Genomic DNA, 18,615 nt, shown 5'->3' on the forward strand with positions numbered 1-18,615 from the left:
AGATGGTTTCTGTAGATTCATTATTTGTGGGCCTTACATAAAGACCGGTACCATGGGGTGATGGAGCATAAACAAGCTCACAATTGGGGTCTGGGTGAGGCTCTGTTGTGCTCTCTACTACAACAGTTTACCCTGTTGTCCCAGGCCTTCTGGGCTGATGGCAGGTTATGCATTGCTGCCTTTGAAGATACAACCCTCTTTGCTTAACATTCAGGGTCCCTAGCACTTAGTTTTGAGCACAAGGGCTTCAGTTCCTCCTATACTTTTGACCTTGAAATCGTAATTTCCCTGTTCATCTTCCGATGTTTTAGGATTAGAGAATTTAATCACACCAGAGAGGTTTGGATATGATTGATATGATTAATATGTAGATCTCATTTAAAACTACTAGATATAACAAAATCTTTTAATCTCCAGTTTTACTTTCTATAATGCTTAGATTCTTAATATGTTAAAATACTGCAAATAATGTCAAAATCAAAATATACACTTTTTATAACAATTTAAACTATTGCATAAAACACAAAGGAAGCATGATGTTCACAGGGGAAAATCTTAAACGCAGTTACAGTTTCTGTTTAAGATACTGAGCCATCACTCAATTCCAAATTCATGCTTTACTTCAAACTTAGGGAAACCTAATTAATGTGACTTATGTAAGAACAGTTATGTGTGAATTGAAGATTATAGAAAGATTTTAGTCTTTGTGTAGTTTTATTTTATTATTATATATATATTTTTAAATAGGATTTATTTTCATGTATGAGTACACTGTCGCTGTCTTCAGACACACCAGAAGAGGGCATCCGATCCCATTACAGATGGTTGTGAGCCACCATGTGGTTGCTGGGAATTGAACTCAGGACCTCTGGAAGAGCAGTCAGTGCTCTTAACCGCTGAGCCATCTCTCCAGCCCCCATTATTATTATATTATATATTATTATATTATTATTGTATTAAAGTAAGTGATGGATAATCCTTTATATTCCAATTTCAAGTATGTTTTTTCCATTCCCACTCTTTCTGGGAGTTTCATTTTGAAAGTATGCTGTTTTTATCAGAGGGTTTCTCTTCATCTATTGAGTTGATCCTGTATATTTGTGTCTCTGCCTGTATCTCTGGAATAAAGTCATCTTCATTGAGTGGATATTCCTCTTAAAATGTATATGTGTTCATTTTCTAGTATTTTATCATGGATTTTTAACTCTATGTTCATCATTATAGTGTTCTCTCTCTCTCTCTCTCTCTCTCTCTCTCTCTCTCTCTCTCTCTCTCTCTCTCTCTTCTCTCTCTCTCTCTCTCTGTGTGTGTGTGTGTGTGTGTGTGTGTTCCTTAGGATTTACATTAATACTAGCTATATAGAACAAGTTTGGAAGTGATTCTTCTCTTTATATGTTTAAAACCAGAAGTTAATTTGAAAATCTTTGTTAAGAGCAGCATAGGTCTGGAGAGATGGACGGTGGAGAGCACTGGCTGCTTTTCCAAAGGACATGGTTTCAATTCACAGAACCCAGGTGTGCCGGGAGCCAGCCCCGGCGTGGGGGTTCTTTCTTCTTGAGACAGCGGAGGAGGAAGAGCGTCGGCAGAGGATAAGAGTTGGTCTTATGAGATTCAGGGGTAAGACCAAAAGTCTTATGAGATAATTACAGTTTCTGTATAATGGAAGTTTAGTATCTAAGTCTAAGTTACTGTGCTACTGTAGCTGAGCTGCCTTCTGTGATCCTCTGAGGCCAGAGACTGCAGTCTCTGTCACTTAGCACCTCTTCCTAAGACAGCAGGGAATTTAGTAAATAGCCTTTTGTGTATCTCAGCTGAAACTGCCCAGCTCTAACTTTTAGTCTGCTAGTAGGAAGTCACAGGAAGAGAAAAGGACACTTAGAGAAGTGATTATAATGTTTATTACTAAACAGTAAAAGTGTCCTATGAAAGCTATCTAAAGGGAGAGAGATAGAGAGAGAGAGAGAGAGAGTTTGAGAGCGAGAATGAATGAATGAATAACTTCTCTCTTTGTCTTCAGTACTTATACATCTTTCAGAACACATGATCACGTTATAAAGTTCATCACAAGTTCACACCAAAAGTTGAATCATAAATTGAAATAGAAGTTTACAGCAGAGAATGTTTACATGCAGATCCATTAGGAGTGATTATCTGGCTAAACATCCATCACCTGTCTCAGCTCCACAGGTTCACTGAAAGTTTAAAACCATAACTACATTATTAGTGAAGTTTTGTATAGATAAACCCAGTCAATATTTTATTCTCTGTCCTAGAACCTATAATAAATTGTTGGTTCCCTTTTTATGACCTTTTATTAATTGTTTTACAACCTCTTGGAATGTGCTCTGAGTAGGAGAAAGTCTGATTACTATTTAACTATATTAACTGGTGTCACTTGGGAGACTAGCAAAGTTCTTATTGCAGTTTTGGCTATCAGAAATGACCTAATGGCAGTCTCACTATAAAAGAGCTTAATAATCAGTTGTAAGTTTAGGAATTCTTATAGGATCATCCTCAAGACTTAAGTTATTTTATATGTCTATATAGCATCACTACAAGACAGTACACCTTTATAGATATGCAGAGATCTGCTCTACAGGGGTGTGCTATTACTTAATGATTGTTCTATATGTTTAATAATAACAAGAAAAGCATATTAATAGCAAGGATCTTTCCTAAAATGAATCCCTTACAGCCTTGCTGAATAAGGGTGAACCAGTTGCAGACTATATAATAATCCGAGGCGGCCATCTCAGGATGATCACCTGCTGGTTATTAGCTTGTTCCGTTATGGCTCCCGACACAGGTAGCAGCTCACAACCTTCTGTGACTCCAGTTCCAGAGCATGTGAAGCCTTCTGGCCTCTGCAGCCACCATTGATGCAGGTAGTGCGGAGACATACATGCAAGGAAAGCCTTCATACACACGAAAATAAGGAAATCTTCCCTTTAAAAAGACCAACGCAGTCTTTTTTGGGGGAAACTACCCACTGATTTTTACAGTGATGTCCCCAACAGTGATCAGGAATAGCCCTTTCCCTGCATGTCTACCAGGGTGGGTCATAAACTCTTTTATTGTTCTTGGTTATTTTGACTTTAATAATACAAAAATCTTCAAGTGGTTTTAATTGTATTCTCCAGGTGGCTAAGACTTTTGAATACTTTTAAGTGACCCTCAGCAATTTGTTTCAGTTTCTGAGAGCACTCTCTTTACTTCTAGAGCCCACTTTCTAGTGTAGCTCTTTGTTTTCTTGTTCATTTTGCTGAGGCACCAGAGAAAGGAAGATCCCTGGGCATTGTTACCTTGTAAAACTAGGACTTCTGGGAACTTTGGAACTTTTATGAAGGCTTTCTGAATAAACAAGCAACAATAAAAAAACACATTCTGCAACTTAATGCAGGAAGATTATCCCTGGCCAAGCTACACTTGTGCTACATGTGTGCAGGAAGCCTAGGTCCAGCCCATGTATGCTCTTTGGTTAGTGATTCAGTCTCTGGGAGCCCCCAAGGGTACAGATTAGTTGACACTGTTGTTTATCTGTGGAGTCCCTATTCCCTCTGGGTCTCTCTGTCCTTCCACCAAGTCTTCCACAAGACTCTCCATGCTACAGCTTGTATGTGGCCCTGAGTCTCTGGATCTGTTTTGGTCAGCTGCTGGGTGAAGCCTCTCAAAGGACAATTATGTTAAGCCTCGTCTGCAAGCATCCCAGAGTGTAATTACTAGGACTCCCTGTTTCACAGCTCTGCTGGCATTCCTAGAGGCCTGCTGCCACCTGGGACAAGTTAATAAGATCCCCACAGCACAATCCCCTGTCCACCAGGTCCACAGGCAAGCCTGTAGCCGCCAGGGACCACCAATTCCACATGCATCCCTGGACGCCTGCTGTTACACAGAACAACCAGTGACCTGTCGCCTCCTGGGACAACCAGCTCTATTTGCAAAGTAAAAGGCCTGGACTTAAAAAGGCAGTGGCTTGTTGCCACCAGGAACTGCCAGGCCTGCCAACACAAATAAACATCCAGGTGGCTAAAGGCAAGTGTAAGAGGACAATCAACAAAAGCCAGGGCAAGATGTCATCACCGGAACCCAGCTCTACTGCTGTAGCAAGCCCCGGATACTGTAACACAACTGAAATGAAAGAAAATGACCTTAAATCTAATCTTGTGAAGATGACAGAGGTGTTTAAATATTAAGCGAATAAATCCCTTACTTTAGAAAATTAAGGAAAATACAGACAAACAGGCAGAGGTCCTTATAGGGGAATAAGTATAAAGAGATACAAGAAAGTGCAGTCAAACAGGAGAAAGAGATGTTATTCAAATTACAATACAATGTACACTTGGGAGAATGTGCAGAAAGAGATGTTACTAGTGAGACCCATGAAGAAAACTTGTACCTTTTTATATATCAATGAACATATATAAGTATGGAATATTTAGAGATAACTAGACATTCACAGTGTGTGAGGGTATGTGAAAGAGGGGGCGTGGGGAAGAGACAGAGATTGTATGGGTAGCATTTCTTCTGATTGTATGATACAAGTTAGTCACAAGAAATGGAAAGAACTTTAGAGTTTGGTTTCTTTCATTAACATGACTTTTTTTTTTTTTTACTTATAAAAATCTTTATTTATCATGATCATTACCAGCATTCAACTACAGTGGCTTTATTATTATTTCTTTAAATTATTATTATTTAATTTAAAAAATTTTTTACACTCCAGATTTTATTTATCCTACCCCGGTCTACCCTCGACTGTTCCACATCCCATACCTCCTCCCCGATTCCCTGTCTCGATGAAAATGCCCCCCCCCCACCCATCCCACCAGATCTCCAAACTCCCTGGGGCCTCCAGTCTCTTGAGGGTTAGATGCAACTTCTCTGACTGAACCCAGACTTGAGAGTCCTCTGCTGTATATGTGTTGGGGAACTCATATCAGCTGGTGTGTGCTGCCTGGTGGGTGATCCAGTGTCTGAGAGATTTCGTGGGTCCAGGGTAGTTGAGACTGCTGGTCCTCCTACAGGATGGCCCTCCCCCTCAGCTTCTAAAATTAACATTTGAAGGACCACTAGTTTTCATTCTTTCTTCATATGCATTTGTTCTCTATTACCTGTCAGTAAGATGTGTGCACAATCCACTTTATAATCCAATTGCAAATTGATAATGTGTGTCTCCATTTGTTGACCTTTTCAAAGAAAATGAATGACTCATTTAACTTCTGTTTTTAAAGAAGTCAGCTGCTGTGTTTCTTGGCTTGGTGCTCGGGATCAATATGAACAGAGGAAAAAACCTGTATGATGTCACAATTCTCAAATACTTGTGTGAGAGTTTAATTGAATCCACTGTTTTGTCTATATTCAGCAATTTTCGTAGAAACATTGTAACCTGTTTCTTCTGTCTTTTTTTTTTTTACATTTTCAGAAACAATGAAGCGACTTTATTTTCTCTAATTATTCTGTATAGTCCTTTGTACAAATTATTACTCATTAATATTTGATGTGTTTATTTTTTTCTTGAAGCTATTAGGGACTTCATAATACATTTCAAATATATGTGCCGCTACAAACAATGTCTATCTCAAAGTCCCAAGCATCTATATTTTGTAGTTTACATTTCCTATTTGCCTCTCTGTCCTATGTAGTACAAGACATTAATTCTTTTGTGTTTCCCCTAAAATTTTTTCCTATTTCGAGTGACCAATTTTTTAAAACTCCATGAGTTAATACGCATACATTTTCTTCAGTTTCTTTTTTAATATTTTTTTATTTTTACACTCAAGATTTTATTCCCCTCCAGGTCCACCATCCTACTGTTCCACATCTCATACCTCTTCCCCCTCCTGGTCTCCACAAGGATGTCCCCCCGACCCCACCAGACCACTAAACTCCCCGGGGCCTCCAGTCTCTTGAGGGTTAGGTGCATCTTCTCTGACTGAACACAGACCCAGCAGTCCTTTGATGTATATGTGTTGGGAGCCACATATCAGCTGGTATGTGCTGGTCCAGTGTCTGAGAGTTCAGAGGTCCAGGTTAATTGAGACTGCTGGTCCTCCTACAGGGTCGCCCTCCTCCTCTCCTTCCAGCTTTTCCCTGATTCAGCCACAGGATCAGCAGCTTCTGTCCACTGGTTGGGTGCAAATATCTGCATCTGACTCTCTCAGCTGCTTGTTGACCTTTGTGAGTTCAGTGAACTGTATTGTGAGCATTCTGTATTTTTTTTTCTTTTTTGGGTCAACACCCACTTATTAGTGAGTACATACCATGGCATATACAAAATGTTTTTAATTACTTAATTTTACAATGTTATATTATAATAAAATCATTTGATTCTTGCCTTTCTTCTCTGTATCATCTCATATACCCCTTCTTTCTTGGTCATAATTCAAGACATTCCTTTAAACTCATTCTTGTCATATTCAAAATTGTGAACTTATGATGAATCAATATGACTGTTTGCGATTATGGATAAGACCATGGGAATTAGAACCAATGACTTTATTTAGTTTTCCATAAGGGTATTTAGAAAAGAAAATCATTAGCAAAGTTCATGCTTATTCTTATATTCAAGCTTGCGTATACTCAAGAGACATGGAATTTCATGGAGCACGAGAAGAAAAGGTGAAAAGATTTAAACATTTAAAGAGCTTTGCTGATTCGACCTCAACCACAACTTAAGGCAAATTGCTTAAGACTGTACTTGAAGACAAAGCCAGCCATCGGGGCAGTTGAGGTTGGGGACTCTGAAGCAATTTGTCACTCAGCTGAAAATAAAGCCTATTTTCTTTTGTGCCTATGAACTTGCTGTTATTTCAGCCACAGCCTTTTCAAAGATTCCATTATCTCTCATAATGTTATGGAGTGAAAATATGAATACAAAGTAAGTAATAACTAAAGTGCACTGTACAATGGAAAATGCAAAGGAGACAGATGTCAGTGGCTTCAAAGGATCATGACAAGCATCCAAGAAAAGCCTTGTCAGCCATAAACAAATATGCGGAGGGAAACGAATATCTGCAGTAGAAACGTTCAGAATCTTTCCCCCCAGATACACTAGAGCTGTGTCCAGATGAAATATTGATTTCTATATTTAAGGTGCAAAGCTGAAGAAACTTTAGAACTGATTATGTTAAAGTGTACTACTGGACATTGGACATAGGCTCATTCCTTTAGGAAAAACACCAGTGAGTGAATGCCTTATTCTAGGATTTAAAATGAGGAAGCGGAGAGGAAAGCTTAGTTAACATGTAGGCATTTTGGATTCTGAACTAGTGTGGCATTAGCCAATGCAAAATGCACATGGAGTGTCCAGGGCATATTTTCCTGTCATACAACAAAAGAAGAGACTTGATGTAAGCAGAAAATAATAAAGTACATCTATTCTGGTTTGACATCAACTTGAATGGTTGATCAAAATTTAATTGGATGGTATAGAAATCCCAAGCCAAAGTACTGCTGGAGGTTGAGGCTGCTGAGGTGACTTGTCGCTCAACCCACACTAAAGAGTATTGGTTTTCAGAATCATCATGGTTGAGTCATCCTGATGCTGTGTAATTTATAGCTTGTATTTAATAGATACGTTATCTATTTCAGAATAACAGTATTCAGATTTTGTTATTAATTTGGGAATAGTGAAAATAAAATGTTTTATTGAGAATGTCAGGAAGAATACTGATGTTAGGTGATCTATACAGAAGGAATTGGATAAATACTTGAATTTAAAATTGACTTCTTACAATGTATTTATTTTTCAGGAAAACACATGAATCTCTGTAACCAGAAACTTCTGTATTATTCCCACCATACATAGATCCATAGCCTGGAAAATCAGTGAACCATACATTTAAGAGGCAAAGCTGGATAAGATTTAGAAGAACTGAACACTTGAATCTTTAACATCTTGGATATAAGAGAGAAGAAAATTAATTTTGAGTAACAATTATTAAATGTCTAAATTGTCCAATAAAATAGTCATAGAGGCAGAGACAGGAAGGCAGAGTAACTTTTATACATATGTAGATATTTGGAAGTTGGCGTTAGAGTGAAAACAATGTAACAAAACATATATATTTGATAAGATATTTAAGTATATTTTTAAAAGAGCACATGTATTGTATTCAGAATGTATAAACACCTTAAAAGCATTAATAAAACGAACACAGTAAAGATAAATGAGTAATGATCTGAAGAGAGGATTATAGAAAACAATGAAATGGACCAATCATGTAGCGTGTCATTTTATTCTTTCTGAAAATATAAAATGAAATTCCAGCTTGAAGTCATAAAACATCTGTTACAAGTTTCTGTGTACAGTGTATGAACATTGGCAAGATGGCGGAGGCAATTCAATGCTGACAGGTGTCTGGGAACTGTGAAAACACACAGGTGCCTTCCCTGGTCATACTGATCCCGAGCATCAGGTCAAGAAATAACAGCAGCCTGCGTCTTAAGAAACAGAATTCAGCAAACCATCCATTTGGTTGGAAAGGCCAACAGAGAAGCATATTATTGATCTGTAATTGGATTATAGCATGGATTAACTTCTCCTTCTTACTGGCAGGCAACAGAAGGTAATTGCACAGGGAGCATGCGTGATTTCTCAGGAATATCTCCAGTAATGTACTTTTATATTGAAATTTCATTTGTTGACAGTTTCAATAGAAAAACATTGTTTTAATTCTCTCTCATTTTAACAATCTCCATCTCAAGCTTGTCAGGTCTCCCAATTCTACAGGTTCCTTTCATAGTATCGTTTTATTTTTAGTTTTAAAACTATCCCTATTAGTATCTAGGTGTGTCATTTTGGCTTTGTAACTAACTCTTGGTCCCTAATGTCCTCACAAGGGAGCAATGGGAAATGACAGTGTCCTTCCTATCCTGAAACCTATCAGTGGTCTTGAGTTCAGAAAGCAAGTGTACAGTCCCGTGATCCAGGTTCTCATTGTAGCAGACAGGCAAAATCTACTATAGTCCCTGCAGGCAAACATGCTAGCTGTGAGCCAATGTCCAGAACACATAAAACATTTAAAACACAGAAAGCCTGAGGTAGGCTTCTTGTGAGACTCTAACACAAAGATAAATGTGTAAGAGGAAGAGGGTTCAAAAACAACTTTCGGAGGGATTTCAGCACTGTAGTGCTACTCTGGAAAACAGTGTGGAGAGCTCTCAAGTGGGTAAAAGTAAACACACTGTGTGGCTCTGTCAAGTAACTTCTTGGATTATTCCCGAATCACTTGACATCCTTTTTCTCAGATACTTACTCATATATGTTCATATCAGCTAGGAAAGGAAAATAACCCATATCTCCTGAAACTGTCTTATGGCTAATAAAATTGGTACATATATACTATGGAATACCATTCAATGATGAGGGAAAACAGAATCATGAAGTTTACAGATAAAGGACAGGCACCATAATAGATTGTGTTGAGATAGATAACCAAGACCTAGGAAGACAAATCTGGCACGTTTTGTCTCTTGTGTTCTTCCTAGCTCCAAATCTTCAGATCAAGGTTTAGGAATCGCTTGAGACCTTGTAGCAGTCATGCCTAAAGTCAATATCTTCATCAAATACTTCCCATTAGGGTACAGGAAACCCTGTGGAAGTGAAGTGGAAAGACTATTATAGGCATGGGTGATGGAGAACGCCATGCCAGAGGCCTTCTAAATCGGTATAATGTGGTACCACATGGAGACCTGGAGCTAAGAGATGTGGACCCATGCCTCCTTCCCCATCCAGAAGCACCCTCCATCTGATACTCACTTTTTCCTTCAGGGGACTCTCACTGGGTAATCAAACTAAACCAAAGCAGCCCTGCAAGGCCTTCCGGAGATGGCCAGCGGAAATCAGAAGCAACAGCGTCCTTGGAGGTTTTATTTTCTCACAATATTTTCTTTTTTGACAAAAAGGTTATCTATTGTTAAAATTTTATATATTTTATTTTTCATTTTTTCAAAGAATTATTTATTACTTAATAATTTTATTTATTCACATTCCAAGTGTTGCCCCACAATGTCCTCCTCAGAGGGTTCTCCCCGGGCCAGTCCCCTTCCCATTAACCTCTTCTCTTCCTCCTTTTAAATACTATATGTCATTCACATATATATTATGACTTAAAAGTTAGTGATTTTATGGGATTCCAGTGTGTGAAAGTACAGGTATGTGTTTCCTCTGCCTTCTCTTGGGCTCTTTTTGTTTGTTTCTGATATAATAGAATATTCACATGAAAAATAATCCTGACAAAATAAGATGACGTAGAAAATATTTCTCAAAAAAAAAAAAGAAAACGTATGTATAAAAACTTTGAAAAAATTTGAATATTTAAATAGAAAATATTTCTGACAAAATTGAAGAAAAATATAACATCTGATAACACTGAAGATTCACATGAAAAATAATTCTGATAAAATAGAGAAAAAAGAAAATATTTCTTACCAAATTGAAAACTTGTGTAGAAAAAGCTGAATATTTACATTGAAAATAATTTTTAAGAGAAAATTGAAGAAATATATAGAGAGAATTATGAAAAAATAAAAGATTACCATGGAAAAATTCATGATAATATAGAAGACCAAGAAAAATTTTTCAAAAAATTGAAGACACATTTAGAAATATTTTTGAAAGAATTGAATAAGTATTTATAAAAATCATGATAAAAATAGAAAATTTTCTTGATAATAAAGCTGTTAAAATAGAAGAAAAATATTTCTCAAAAAATGAAGATGTGTGTAGAGAAATATATTGAAAAATTGAATATGTGTGCTGAAAACATTTCATAGAGAATTGAAGGAATATGTAGAAAAATTATGATAAAATTGAAGATGCACATGAAAATAAGTCATGGTAAAATAAAAGAGGAAAAGTATTTCTCAGAAAATTGAAGGCGCCTGTAAAATTTTTTTTGAAAAAATAGAATATTAACATAGAAAATATTTCTGAGAAAATTGAAGAAATATATAGAAAAGTATGAGAAAAATAAAGACTCACATGGAAAATGACCCTGAAAAAATGGACACAAAATATTTCTCAAAAAATTTTAGATGCATTTAGAAACATTTTTGAGGAAATTTAATATTTACATCAAAAATATTTTTAAGACACATGTAAAAAAATTTTGAAAATATAATAAATAGAAAATGTTTCTGAAAAAATTGTAGAAATATATAAAGATATAATTATGATAAGAATAAAATTTACATTGTAAAAATTCAGATAAAAAGATATAATATTTTTAAAACAATTGATGATGCACATAGAAAAATGTTTTGATAAAATTCCATATTTACATAGAACATATTTCAGAGAAAACTGAAAAACTATATAAAGAGAATTTTAATAAAATTGAAGTTTCCCATGGGAAAAAATTATGATAATGTAGGAGACATAGAAAATTGAAAATCTTACTCACAAAATGAAAGAGGTATATAGAGAAATATTTTGGAAAGAAATTGAAAAATAATATAAAAATGTTTCTTAGAAAATTGCACATATAGAAATTTTTTGATAAAATTTAAGATTCACACAGAAAATAATCCTGATAAAACAGAACACAGCAATTAATTTTCATAAATATGAAGAGCCATGTATAATTTTGTTTGATAATATTTTAAATTTACTTTAAACTTTAATAATTAAAATTTAATTTAATCTGTAAGGGATAGAGAGAGAGTTGGAAGGGAGAGAGGAAGAGAGAAGCCACAGCCAAACAAAATGACAGTCTGAGTAAACAGAAGTTCAATTGGGAGAACAATGGAAAAACCTACCTTCAGATTAAAAATTCCATGAAGCAACAATTATATATGAAGAACTGCAGTTAATGAAGAAAGTTGAGAGTAGGAAGAGAAGAACAGTTGGTTATTCTACATCTAATGGTCAGCCCTGCCTGAAAACATATGTACAAGTAAAATTATGTATTTTGAGCAATAGTGTTACAGAATATCTATATATATACACATATATATGTATATGCATATATGTCAATCTGTGTGTGATATATACATATACATATATATTTGTCTTTCTGTGTGTGTTTGTGTATGTGTGTATATATATATATGTACATATATACACATCTATACACATATATATCTATCTGTGTGTGTATGTGTGTATATATGTGTACATATACACACCTATATGTACACATATATACATCTATATGTATATATATGTCTCTGTGTGAATGTGTTTGTGTATGTGTGTGTATATATGTATATGTACATATATACATATATGTATATATATGTCTATTTGTGTGTGTATATATGTACATATATACACATCTCTCTATATATATGTCTATCTGTGTGTGAATGTGTTCGTGTATGTGTGTGTATATATTTATATGTACATATATATAAATACATGTATATATATGTCTACCTGTGTGTGAATGTGTGTGTGTGTGTTAACAATATGTGAAGAAAGCAGTCACAAAATGGAGATGATGAGGATGCATGTGGCAGGGTTGAGCTGGAGGAAAGGGAAGTGAAAAATTATGTAACCTCAATAAATAAATGGAGATAAAAGTAGAATGTAATTTAAAGAAAATGTCATAAGGAACACACCTTCAATGGTTTACAGTTAAGTATCTGTAAACCACGGGGTTCCAAACAGAAGCAGCAGAGAGCTAACTGTAGCTTATCCCACATGTCAGACAGGAGAGCCCCGGAGGATAATCAATACTCTAGAATTTTGATAACTAGGTCTTGTTTCTAATGACAGCAGAGATATATGTTACTGGGCAGAAAAACAATTCCTTAGGATATATATGAATGTGTGTGTGTGTGTGTGTGTGTGTGTGTATACACACACACACACACACACATATATATATACACCATATATGATATATGTAATTTTTAGCTTGAATACAGCCCATGTGCACATGTTATAGTCTTTCAGAATTTTACTGTTTTATAAGCTTTTGCACTTACTTTGGTTTCTTTTCATTGCTAATATTTATATTTATAAGCAGTGAACATCTGACCTAATTCTCCTCTGTATTTATATAGTTGTTTTCAATGATCTCTCTCATAGCTATGTACATGTGACAGTGGATGCTAGTGCAAAGGGAGGATAAAGATGTCAACATATGGAAAGGTTAAAATGTGGGAGGAGATGTATGCCTTATAGGAAACTGTCCATACTCTTTAATATCTTGTCTTTCAAGCATGTGGTAATTCTGGTCTCTATGGCCCAGGACACAGTTTTATATTTCTTTAACTGCATAGTATTTGGCTGAGATTCAGAATGGATCTTCAAATGCATGTCACATTGTTGAAATGAATAATACAAGATATATTGATATGCATCATGACCTTTACCCAAAACTACAGTTCTGGTGCCAAAATCATAACTTACAAGTGCCATCATACAGACACCCCTTTCAGTCTAGCAGATGCCCAATTAATCATCACAACATATCCTGACCTGAAGGATAATCTTATTAGTTTAAGGATATGAACTCACACATCATCCATCTGAGCCCAGCAGGAAACACTGGACAGAACTAAGCTGTTATGACAGGAAATCATGAGTTGTCTCCAAGTCCTTCCCTCTCACTAACTGTATAAAAACTGCTGTCAGTCCACAACCTTCACAGCTTCTTCCCTTCTTTGAGCTTCTGCAGAAGAGCAAAGTCAGGTGCCATGATGCTGAAATTCCTGCTGTTGGCTTTGGCGTGTGGACTGTCTCAGGCTTCGGTAAACGCACGGGGGCTCTGTGTTTGTATGTGAGCTTGCTCAGTAGCATCATTCTGTGGATGTGGTATGTCCCTCGGTTCATCCTTGCACATCCCTGAATTTCACTCAGGGACACTTTTCCAACCAGATTTTCTCTAGGATGGAAGTAGTGTGATAAGGGTTTGGGTTTGCAGAGTATAAGAGGACAGAAGATACACAGTCTTGGGTCCAAGATTCTATGCACAACAAGTCACCATATTGCTCTGAAAAATTATTGAGGAATATTTCTAGTCATCTTAAATATATCTATGATTGAGAGTAGAGACGTGAACACCCACTCATATCATAAATGTTTGTATGACTTTTGAGAGAAGAGATGTGAATACCAACTCCTGTTCTAATGGTGTGTCTGGTTTTCTTTGTTGTTTTCATGGTTTTGATAGCTTGAGGGGAAATGGAAAAGTGTTGCGATCGCTGCCGATAACATAAACAAGATATTGCCAAGTGGACCGATGAGGCTCTATTGCCGCGAGATTACTTGTGAGGATGACTGCAAGAGATTGAAAGTCACATTTTATGTCAAGTAAGCAAAGTTTTCCAGAGTGTAAGCTGGGCCAAATGCTTTCATTTCTTACCCTTAATGCTGTGTCATTTACAGGACAATGAAACCAAAGACCCCATGTAATATTCTGTGATGGGGCGCATCTGGACACCACATGCAGTGATAATCAGTGTCTCTAAATTCATGAGTAAATCCTGAGGGATCATTTTGGTTAGAGGTCTGCCACTGAATTTTGTCACCTGTGTGACAAACAGTACCCTGTAAAGAAGTCATCTGTAGTTAGGTGAAGGGTTTGATCTCATAGGTCAGAGCCACAGAACTTATATTATTCCATCAGTGATTTCACAAACATCTGCCACAATAGGTCAGATAAATCTAGAATGTTTTATTTTTCCTGAAGCTTGGTATTCCAAGGTTCTCTCTGACACTTGGATAACCGTTTCCATTGCAGGCATGCATAGCTTAGTAAGAACTGAAAATGCTTAGAACCAGTTTTATCTTACAGCCACAACTTTAATTTTCAGGTTATGTATAACACCACTTCAAATACATACATATAAACCCCTGTATGTACTATGGCTGGAATAGAACAAGAGAAGTTCATACAGAAAAACCTTACTCTTGAAATATGCATAAGGATATCAGCACAGTCTTCATACCATGGGGCAAAAAAAAAAAAAAAAAAAAAGTACAAATAAAGAAAGACAACTAAGTATATGAATGCAAACAGTGTGGCATTTTCTAAACAAGGATTAGGAAAACTTGAGGTGAACATAGGTCTTTAGGTCCTATCTCTGTACAGTGATAACTGTGCTGCTTACAATTCTCTCTCTAGTACAGGATAACGCTTGAACATCTTTAATATGAATTCCATGGTGGCCAAGTACAAACCATAGCTTCCCTCTTTGATTTTATTTTTTAGTCAAAATGGACAGTGCTCAATGACGACAGTCACTGGGTATATACAAGATGACCAGACCTACAAAACCCAGTGTGAGTACAGGCTCTGTGTGTGCCCTCTGTGACTAAAGCATGGTGGGCGGGTTTATGCTGATACTTCGCTGCCCAAATGGCTGTTTGTAAATTTATTAATCTCTCCAACAACCTTGAATATGCTACTAAGTCTAAATAAATACTCTGAGGAGACCATTGTCACACAAATATGTGAATAATTCTAACAATATTTTTTCAAAGTAGTTTTTCCGCTGATGAATTAATTCTAAATAATTTTTACTCTGTTTTTTTTTTCTTTCACAAATTACATCACCTTTTTATTTAACAACCCTGCTACTCCTTAGAAGGCCTCAGTATCATCAAACATCTGTGCAAACTTCATGACTCTGGCTTCTCCTGTGCTTATAATACAAACATGATCTGTCATTCTTGGGTGCTGGAAATTTTAGTTTACACTCTTATTTTAAACATTTATTTTCTCATGTTTTATAGAAATTATAATATTATAATACTGAATTATAATACTGAAAAACTTCAATTTTGAAAAACAGTTATGGAAATGTCTCTTTAAGGGTTTCAGAGTGATTCCTTCATAATTATAAGAATTGCTAAAATAATAGAAACATTGTACAGCTGAACTATACACAATTTGGTGTTAGGCTTGATAGTAAAACAACAAATCAAACAGAGAAAGAAGCAAATACCAAAGTGCACATTTCATTGGTAAGAAAATGCTTTACCTAACTTTACATGGTTATTTTTAAAAAGTCTTGTTAACGGAAGGGACCAGACTCTAAAGTTCTTTTAATTTCTTGTGACTAACTTGGATTATACAATAAGTGAAAATATTTCTCTCTCTCCCTCCCTCTCTCTCTCTCTTTCTCTCTCACTATCCTGCTCCCCTCACATACACACTGTGAATGTCTAGTTATCTCTAAATATTCCATACTTATATTTTTTCATTAATATATAATAAAGTACAATGTTTTCTCATGGACCTCACTAGTAACTATCTCTTTCTGCACATTTCCCCACCAAGTGTTGCTATGTTTAAAAATCAGAGTTTTCATTTCTCACAAAATTCACAAGGAGCCTTGGATATCTGGTTTAAAATGCCTGAAATACCTAATTAATAGTTCTACGAGTCTTGACACAAGATACTCAGAGGAATGGAAATTATCTCTACTTAGTATTTTTAATCGGTTTTAAAGCATAGAAATAGATCTTCCAGGCTGGAGAGATGGCTCAGCAGATTAGAGCACTGACTGCTCTTCCGGAGGTCCTGAGTTCAATTCCCTGCAACCACATGGTGGCTCACAACCATCTGTAATGGTATTTGATGCCTTCTTCTGATGTGTCTGAGAACAGCTACAGCATTCTCACATACATAAAATAAATAGATAAATATTAAAAAAAGAAATAGATCGTCCTCATATTAGAATGTAGTGTGCAAAATGAATGCCTACTGTATGCATGGATTGTATATTAGTGAATCAGATGATTGCTACTGTTAAGGTCAACATTAATATTCCATAAATAGGTGAAATCAAATAGAGTAGGAAACTGAGTGTCACTGACTTTTGAAATATTTCCATTATCATTACAGTTGAAGGGGATAATCATTTTGCACCTGTGAAGGCGACACCAGACAACATAGTCTTTTATAGCGAGAATCTTGACAGAGCTGGCCAGAAAACAAAACTCGTATTCGTTGTTGGTAAGAACAGCAGTGGATCTCGGAAATAGCAACAGAAGTGCTGCTCCGCAAGTAATGACTAAGTCAGATTCACCCCCCTCCCCACATACAGTGTCATAGGATTTCCAATGTCCTTTCTACTGACTGATACCAGACTGGGTATGGATCCAACTATACATTATGTTGTAATTTGAAGAGCATGGACAGTGAAGATTGTGGGCAATGGAGGAAGTGATTGGAAGTGTTTGCTCCCTGGTAAAATATTGGAGCATATGTGATTTCTCCAAAGTTCAGACCATTTTCAGTGTCCTTTCACTAAATGTGTAGAAAATTAAAATGTAGAGTATAGCCCAAGAGGAATATGAAGTTAACATTGACAGGAGCTCTTGACTCTTTTATTTTTAAGAGTAGATGGGATGGATATGTGTGATTTCCACAGACAAATAGTTTCTATGTTTTTGTTCATCACGAAATACTGGAAAGTGATCTCATACCACAATTTTTCACCTTATTGTGTCTGTTACCCTTAATTTAATTTTAAATTTTTTATTATCCATTACCCTTGGGTCAATTTTTATCATTATTATTGACTCATCCAGGGTGGATGAATTTGGAGAAAGTGGGACTTTTCCTTAAATATCATGGTGGGGCACAAAGGAAGCAATGTACATAATCCAGTGTTGTCATGAACAAATCTCTGACATCCTTATTCATGGAATGCAGGCCATGCACCTTTAACTCCTGATCAAAGAATGAAACTTTCTCAGTATGTTGAAGAGAAGGGAATTCCATCCTCAAACATTCAAGATGTTCTGATGACAGGTAACCTTAACATATGATACCTATAATATATATTCATTTAGATTGTTTATAGACTCAGTTCATTTATATCTTTAATTTATGATTGCCAGGAATGACCAGTGGGTTACCATTCTTTTTTGTCTTTCATTTAAAAATTATTTATATGTGTTATTATTATTATTACTACTACTACTATTATTATTTACAATCCAACCCCTGTCCCTCCCACAGTTCTATTTATTATTATTATTATTATTATTATTATTATTATTATTCACTGAGGCCAGACCATCCACCCCACTCTTCTGTGTGTGTTAGGGGCCTCAAACCCGCTAGTTTCATGCTACTTGGTTGGTGGCTCAGTGACTAAGAGATCTCTGATGTCTTTCTGGGATGGTTGAGACTGCTCCTCTTCCAATGGGGTCGCCCTCCTCCTCAGCTTCTAGAGATTGATTCCCAGCTTGGTGACAGGAAGTGATGTCATGGGGACAAGAAGTGAAAAGGTTAAGACAGAAAGTAATGTTGGAGGGACAGGAAGTGGAGTCCTGGTGACAGTGAGGGATGTCAGGGAGGGTGGAAGTGAGAAGAAGTGGATAAACGGCCAATCTTATATTCTTATGATAAAATATGCCACTCCTTACTGTTCTTACTTTCTTTCACAGATGTCTGTCCTCAGTAAAGGACTTCTGCATGTGAGTAGAAACTTGGCCATGCCTGTGCATGTTCATATCTTACTTGGTTTTGGCTTCTTGTGTTTAAAATTTTAAATAAACACATGAGTGACAAAGTTGGCCTTCTATGACTCAGAAGCAAGGTAGTCTTTTAATGGCTTGTCTTTTAGAGTTGAAAGTCTTATTGTGACAAGAATGGAATGTAGAATAACTTTAAGATGATAATCTTAAGGAGAGTTATCTCATTTAGA

The 18,615-nt window shown here is 36.2% G+C and overlaps 1 protein-coding gene across 1 annotated transcript; it reads left to right on the forward strand.

Moving 5' to 3' along the window:
• Nucleotides 1–14,192: 14,192 nt before the first annotated feature.
• Nucleotides 14,193–16,942, forward strand: LOC308434436 (odorant-binding protein-like; the record flags this gene model as incomplete). Its single annotated transcript, XM_080934703.1, has 3 exons — nt 14,193–14,263; nt 15,165–15,235; nt 16,803–16,942. The coding sequence occupies 3 exons, from the start codon at nt 14,193–14,195 to the stop codon at nt 16,940–16,942; spliced, it is 282 nt and encodes a 93-aa protein (XP_080790829.1).
• Nucleotides 16,943–18,615: the final 1,673 nt, after the last annotated feature.

Source organism: Micromys minutus, assembly GCF_963924665.1.
Source record: "Micromys minutus genome assembly, chromosome: 21".
NCBI lineage: Eukaryota > Metazoa > Chordata > Mammalia > Rodentia > Muridae > Micromys > Micromys minutus.